Here is a 7,897-nt window from a genome sequence, read left to right as displayed (position 1 = left end):
TTTTAATTTTTATTTATTTATTTATTTATTTATTTATTTATTTTTATGGCTGTGTTGGGTCTGTTTCTGTGCGAGGGCTTTCTCTAGTTGCGGCAAGCGGGGGCCACTCTTCATCGCGGTGTGCGGGCCTCTCACTATCGCAGCCTCTCTTGTTGTGGAGCACAGGCTCCAGACGCGCAGGCTCAGTACTTGTGGCTCACGGGCCCAGTTGCTCTGCGGCATGTGGGATCCTCCCAGACCAGGGCTCGAACCCACGTCCCCTGCATTAGCAGGCAGACTCTCAACCACTGCGCCACCAGGGAGGCCCCCACATCTTCTTTATCCATTCCTCTGTCGATGGACATTTAGGTTGCTTCCATGTCTTGGCTGTTGTGAATAGTGCTAATATGAACATAAGGGTACATGTATCTTTCTGAATTACAGTTTTTTCTGGTTATATGCCCAGGAGTGGGATTGCTGGATCATATGGCAACTCTATTTTTAGTTTTTTTGAGGAACCTCCATACTGTTTTCCATAGTGGCTGCATCCATTGACTTTTTTTTTTTTTTCTAAATCTGTTTTTTTTTTTTAATTTAATTTATTTATTTATTTTATTTTTGTCTGCGTTGGGTCTTTGCCGCTGCACGCAGGCTTTCTCTAGTTGCGGCGAGCAGAGGCCATTCTTGGTTGCGGTGCACGGTCTTCTCACTGCGGTGGCCTCTCTGGTTACGGAGCACGGGCTCTAGGCTTCAGTAGTTGTGGCACACGGGCTTCAGCAGCTGTGGCACACAGGCTCAGTCGTTGTGGCACACGGGCCTAGTTGCTCCGTGGCACGTGGGATCCTGCCGGACCAGGGCTCGAACCCGTGTCCCCTGCATTGGCAGGCGGATTCCTAACCACTGCGCCACCAGGGAAGTCCCCATGCATTGACTTTTGATTCTTGTAGTAAGCTTCTCTGCTCCCTCAGATTCCATTGCAGCTGACATTAAAGTGTGTCCAAACTGTAGCTTTCCTGTAATTATTTTGATATCACCATCCACAAAAGTAAGATTATATTTAAGAATGATAACTCCCTTTTCAGGATAATGGGAAAGAGTTGGGTTTGAAGTGGCTGGAGCCACTTCTGTACTATCATAGAGTGTGATCTTTGTGTAAAACTGGAGGGCGTTTTCTTGGAAACAGTCGGGAACATTCTTTTTGCACCTTTAAAGATAAAGGTGTAGAGGCTCACAACTACCCTTTATCCCCCATTTTTGCATGCCAGATTCTTTTGATTATAAAATTTCATGCCTTAGGCTTTGTTGGGAAAGATCTAGAAAGCTCTAGTTAAATCTCACTGATGTGCAGACTGTTTATAATACGTTTGATTTAATTCATTAAAATACATAGTCCTTCGTTGCCTTACCATTATTATACTCTGGTCCTTTTTTCTTCTGTTTTAAATGTGTTTCCTAGGCATTTTCTATACTTACTTAGTCGTTAATCATTATGCAGGGGCTAATGATTAATCTATTTCAGTGAACTTCTGGTGCGAGGTAAAGGTACAGAGGGCTTTTTAGCATTCTTTTGTTTATTTTGAAACGTTGTTTTCAATCCTAGCCCAACAAATTAAGCCAAAAGGCATCTAAATAGTATCTATAATATCTAAAAAGTATACAGGAAAGTATAAAGAACCTGACAAGGGAGTGAAATAGAAATGGTGAAAAACAGAAAAATTTGTTGCCTGAGAGCTGCTTGTCTGCTACATAAATGGTACTCCTTTAACAAAAATTCCATCTTTTACCTTTAAACCACTCAATGAAGTCTAATTGGACTTGATTTAGCAAAGGTAGATGTCAATAGATTCCTCTATGCTGGCATTAATGAGGCATAATAAGTGATCATTTGAGAGGGCTTTACAACACAGTAAGTTCGAGTCGAGTACAGAAAGGTAAAAGCAGCAAAGTAAAAGACTGATGTTTGTAACTGTTTACTCGGACCCTTTTGAGTCAAATATAAGTTCTGAGTGTGAGAATTCCAGCCCAGTTCCACTTGTTCTTTTTCTTTGAGTATCTATTTTCATAGCATGTAAACATATTTCAATAGCTAACTTTTATTTAACACTTAATTTCAGAGAACGTTTACAAAAGGCGTTCTAGGTCCAAGAAGGTCGGTTAATAATGTACGGGGCAAAAATGGGTGACATACATTAACACGGTTGGGAGCCAACAACCAAGTGTTTTCCTCGTAGTCTTTTATTCCAGTCAGATGATGATGCTTCTTTACTCTTTCTTCAAAGCACTGAACTTATTTTATCACCGATCATTTCCCAAGTTCTCTGTCTGTTGCTTCTAAGGTAGAGTCAGGCTGGTGATCTGTTCGTGCCTTTCCTGAGCAGTCTGTAATGTGTGCCAGTCGGTTGCCCAGGCTGTGGGCACAGTCCCCGTTCTCAGGATAAAGGGGTCGATAAGCAACACCTCTGCCCCCTACATCCCTGTTTGAAGCTTGCCCTTTCCTGCCGACTTGGACTTTGTTGTTCACTATGATGCTGAGATTTGTTTGTTTGTTTGTTTCCTCTCTCATGCTTAGTTTTTAAGCCCCTACAATCGTTATGATTCACTCTGTAAATTTCTGATCACTTTCCCGAGGTAGCGCCACTCTGACTTCTGTTTCAGACATCCTTACGTTTTGTTGTCTTTCGAATACTGACTGTACGTGCCGTTTTGCCGTCTGGGTGACACAGGCTGTGGAGGCAGCTGCAAAGCCGAGGTGGGGCCTCACAGACCTTCACCTGCTGAGTGTGGACTAAGTTCGAGTTCTGTGCCAACCTCGCTAAGCAGTGGGGGTGGAAACGGAACGCTGCTGCATCCTAGGGATTGTGCTGGAAGTACGGACGCAGAGATAGCAAAGTCCATCCCTACTCGCAAGCAACGTACCGTCTAGTGGGAGACATGAAAACATTTCCAACACGGTCCCTATAATTAGGGCTACATCAGAATTGGGCCCCAGGTGCTGGGGGGGCCCTGAGCAGAGTGTGCTGGGCCCTCCTTGTCTTCACAGACTCAGAGCTCATGACGGCACCAGCAACTCATTTTAGCCGATCTTCCCAACAGCCGTGTTACTGAAGAGTTGGTGATAAGGAAAATCCCTTGATGTCAAGGTTAACAATTAGTGTTAAAATTCTTCTGGTGTTTTCACCTGCCCTGTGTTTGGGTGACATAAAGCAATGGTAGGATTCTGTGGCCCCCTCCCTCCTTCTCTCCCTCTCTCTCTTCCTCCCTCTCTCTCTTCCTCCCTCCCTCCCTTCCTCTTCCCTTCTTTCTTGCCTGTATCATTTTTTCCCCAGTGTTCTATAGTTTTCTTATACCCTGCTTCGTAATTCTCAAAGCAACATTTTGACTGAAAAGTGTTCTACTAAAAGTAGAATTTCAGCAGTTTACATCTGAGTTTCTGTTCTACAGGATGCAGCTCTAACATTTAAATTGGATGGGAAAGAAAACAAAATGCCTTTAGAAACCAACACGTCTCAGGATTGGTCATCCAGGAAGGGGTGATGGGATTATGCATTCACCACGTCTTTGCTGGAACTTGGCTTTATTACCTCTTCTCAGCACCCCCTGCTCTCTCCCTCATTTCTCTCTGCAAGAGATCCAAGGCCTGTTTGAGGTCCACTTGCATCCTCTCCTGGTTTCTTACCTCCTCGGCCATACTGGGAGCTGCTAAGAGGCCGTTTGCTGTGCCTCTTTCTCCCTCCAAAGCCCCAGAGGACCTAGGCCATCGAGCACAGGGCACAGTAACTGGTTGCCCGTCTCCATGGCCCAGGCGGTGGCCGTGTTCTGTGGATTTGAGAGGCAGGTACTTGCCGTGACCTTCCTGCCCCCCGAGCAGAGGTGACTGCGGCGTGGGGTGAGCAGGTGCAGAGCCTGCCAGGAAGCCGCAGGCCGGCAGAGTGGGCTGCGTGCCATGCAGCCTCAGCTCTACCCGGGGACACGTCCAAAGGGCACTCTCCCTTATCTGCTCTGGCTGGAAGCAGGCAGGGCCAGTGTGTCCAGTGATCTGTGCAAAGGCCAGTCCTCTGGCCGGAGGTCACGGTGTTGCCTCACTCCCCAGGGATCTCGTTTAGCTCTTCATTAACAGGAACACTGGTGTTTCTCTACATAAATCTCAGGTATCCTTTAAAAGCAGCTGATAAGTAAAATGATAAGATCTCAGAACATTCTAACTCCCTGGATGTAATGACAGGGAGACTATCATTTAGTCAAAGATCAGTTCCTCCCGCTCTGGACACTCCTGGTTGGAAGACAGAATATTTGCAGGACTAAGAGGCTGCTGCCCAGGTGTGTTTTCCTTGCAGCGCTGAGACTATGACAGGGCAGAGGAGAAGGTGGTCACAGCCCCATTGATAACACAGCCTCTGCCCGGCTATCAGATATTTGTTAGGCTGAACTTTATGGTGAAGGTAGTAAGTTAATGACCGCACTTTGGAACCTTTTGTTCATGGTGGAAAACATCTTAAGTAACGCTTACACCTTTATCTTACTTGCCATTTGAAGAAATTCAATTGTGATGCAGGATAAAATAGGATAGAAAAAAGGCACAGATTCACAGCCGGATTTACACTAATAGACGATAAAGTCTTCTAAATCTTATGGACGTTCAATGATTCTCTTTTCTTTTTTGTTGTGTGTTACTGTCCACTATGACCATTTGTTTTCAGAATTCCAGGCATGAGAGGTGAATTTCACAAAAATGTGTGAACTGGACCCATTTTTCATTTCTAAAGGAAGCCGAACCATCCCTTCATCTTTGCACTTAAAGCTACTGTTTACTTTCAGCTGGGCTGAGATGTGCAATGCTTTTACGCAAGTCCGTTCCACGCGTTTGCTTTGGCAGTGTGTTCTCACTCGGTCCAAAGAGCCCAGGCTTCTGTGATCGCGGTGAGAGGGCAGCCGCCTCGCGCTGGGCCCTGGCGCTGACTGGTGGCACGCACCTCCTCTGGTCCTGTCCACGATGTGAGCCGTGGGCTTCCCTGTGACCATTTCAGAAGCTAAATGTCACCTTGTCGGCCTCGTTGGCGAGAAGGGACCCGACGGGGCTCGAGGGTGGACCTGGAGCGGGGCCTGTGGGGAAGGCAGGGATGGGAGGGGGGTACAGGCAGGGGGGCTGGGGCCTGGCACAGAGGCGGACAGCACAGGGAGGTCTGGACGAGGCGATGGCCCGGTGCCACTGGTCACCCTGGGGGTGGGGGATGGTGACCAGGGCAAGATCGGGGGAGACAACGTCACCAGGGCCCACGTCGAGCTAGGAGAACGGGCACAAGGCTGAGAGTCACAGGAAGTGGTTTCAGAGGCTTGAGCAAGAGCATGAAACCAGCCATCACGAGAAGGACCGCTCTTTTGACTTTGCACCTGTGCGCATGTGCTCGGCTGCCCTAACAAGGGGCCACTGACTGGGGCCCCTAAACAACACATTTATTTCTCACAGTCCTGGAGGCTTGAAGTCCAAGATCAAAGTGTCGGCGGCTTTGGTTTCTCCCGAGGCCGCTCTGCTTGGCTTGCAGGTGGCAGCCTTCCCGCTGGGTCTTCACGTGGTCGCCCCTCTGTGTGTGCACCCCGCTGTCTCTCTTTGTGCGTCCAAATCTCCTCTTATAAGGACACCAGCCAGATTGGATTAGGGCCCCCTCTAAACACCTCATTTTAGTGGAATCACCTCTTTATTATCTCCAAAAGCAACCACATTCTGAGGTCCTAAGGGTTAGGACTCCCGCAGCGGAATCTGGGGGGACACGGTGCAGCCCGTAACAGTGCCCACGTGGAGAGCATTCTTCTGTGTGTGAGTTGAAACAGCCTAGCGCTGTTGGGGACTGACCCTTTTAGATTTTTTTAACTCTACGATGTATTTGTTATGCGCAGTCATTCTTTAGGAATACCTACATGACTCCCCCCACGGGTGCAAGGAGAACATATAGTATTGCCTCCAGCGTGTGTGCCGACTGCCTGCCCGTCCCACTCCCCCCGGGCTCCCACCTGAACCAGACTGGCCTGGTTATGCTGAGAAGTACCCGCATGCTTCCATCCTGGGGGCTTTCCACTTGCCGCTCCTTTTGCTGGAACATTCTACCCAAAATGTCCGTACAGCTCACTCCCTTATTCCTGCAGGTGTCTGCGCCCCTTTTCTGAGAGGTCCTCCCTGGCCGGTCATGTAGGGCGGTGTGTCCCTCCCCATCCTCCCCCTGCATCACTGTATCCCCATCAGACTGTCCAGGTCTGTCCCCACCAGAAGGGGCATTCCGGGACAGCGGGGACTTTATGTGTGTCCTCTGCTGTTTTCGTCTACCTCGGATACAGTGTGTGCTCGACAGTGCATGAGATTCCTGGCCTGCTCGGCTCTGGCTCCTGAGACGTGCTCTTGTTTAGAGATTTTCATTTTCTTGGGAGTTCCCTGGTGGTCCAGTGGTTAGGATTTGGTGCTTTCACTGCAGGGGCCTGGGTTTAATCCCTGCTCGGGGAACTGAGATCCTGCAAGCTGCTCGGCCAAAATAAAAAAAAATAATAAAGATTTTCATTTTCTTAATGAGTTTGTCAAGAGTCAAGCAGAGGTAAGATGGCCAACAATGTTAGTTTTTAGATTATGAGTTCAGGTGTGTCTCTGCTGATAAATGATGTTTTCGTTAAAGGAAAACCAGTGTTCTTGTATGTCCACTTCACCCATGACTTCTCTCTCCTCCCAGGAACGTGGAGCCCGGCGGTGGGACCAGCTCTATCCAGTCGAGATGGTGGACACAGAGAGCCCAATTGGTCCCCTCTCCCCACTCGAGGCTGATGATCTGGAAAGTCCACTCTCTGAAGAATTCCTGCAAGAAATGGGAACCATTCAAGAGATTTCTCAGTCCATTGGTGAGGACAGTTCTGGAAGCTTTAGTTTTACAGAATACCAGTATTTAGGAAGTGGTCCAGGTTCAGATGGCTCCGTTATTACAGGTAAGCATGCTATTTCCTAGAAAGCTTTATCTAGAAATGTTTTTTTCCACAGAGAAAGTTGTTCTCTTTACCTGGAGAAGAAGTCACATCTCTCTGCATTAAAAGCTTTAGATGTGTAAAAGCACGACATGCAGTGCCACTGGGCCTTGAAACTTTTCAGGTGTGTCTCGCATATCATAGTATGCCTTCTTTTTTTGTTTGTTTTTGGATAAACTTTTAATTGAAGTATAATATACACATAAGAGCGCACACACCATAAATGTGTAGCTCATTTGATTTTTTCACATGAAAATATAATTTTTACACTACAGGGTAATCTCTTGCATGTAACTTATCTGAGCCGCCTGTTGTTTGTAATTTTTCACCATGATAAATAGCTCTGTAACAGACCTCCTTGTGGACAAATCTTTGAGTGCATCCTGGGTGACTGATTTTTTTTTTTAATTTTAATTTTTTGTCCCTGTTGGTTATTTATGTTAAATACGGTTACCTGGCGGGGAGGGATAGTTAGGGAGTTTGGGATTGACATGTACACACTGCTATATTTAAAATAAATAACCAACGAGTATGCCTTCTTTTTAAAAGCTGTACATAAATCACATAATGCTTGAAATTCAGCAGTCAGCTGCATTTTTTAAATGCTGTGAGTTTATATTTATTTAAAGCAGAGACTCCTACTGTCATAAAAATCACTCTCTTTTATCTGGAAATGTATATGAACCATCTCCCTACTCCCTTGTAAGCTTTTATATATAGAATGGATGCACAACAAGGTCCTACTGTATAGCACAGAGAACTATATTCGATATCCTATGATAAATCATAATGGAAAAGAATGTTTCAAAAAAGAATGTATATATATGTATAACTGAATCACTTTGCTGTATAGCAGAAATCAACACAAAATTGTAAATCAACTATACTTCAATTAAAAAATATTAAAACTGAAAAGATAAAT

The 7,897-nt window shown here is 46.2% G+C and overlaps 1 protein-coding gene across 13 annotated transcripts in view; it reads left to right on the top strand.

Moving 5' to 3' along the window:
* Nucleotides 1-7,897, top strand: part of PPARA (peroxisome proliferator activated receptor alpha) — a 68,821-nt gene that overhangs the window by 44,132 nt on the left and 16,792 nt on the right. For 12 of the 13 annotated variants that reach the window (XM_082422452.1, XM_082422451.1, XM_082422453.1 and 9 more), the window contains one exon: nt 6,690-6,939. In XM_082422452.1, coding sequence (XP_082278578.1) covers nt 6,732-6,939 — 208 coding nt within the window. In that variant the 5' untranslated portion in view covers nt 6,690-6,731. The remainder of the gene's footprint in view (nt 1-6,689; nt 6,940-7,897) is intronic. The other variant, XM_082422454.1, reaches the window with a different exon arrangement.

The sequence above is a fragment of the Balaenoptera physalus genome, assembly GCF_965194825.1.
Source record: "Balaenoptera physalus genome assembly, chromosome: 13".
NCBI classification, from domain to species: Eukaryota; Metazoa; Chordata; class Mammalia; order Artiodactyla; family Balaenopteridae; genus Balaenoptera; species Balaenoptera physalus.
This window is presented reverse-complemented; position numbering and strand designations above follow the sequence as displayed.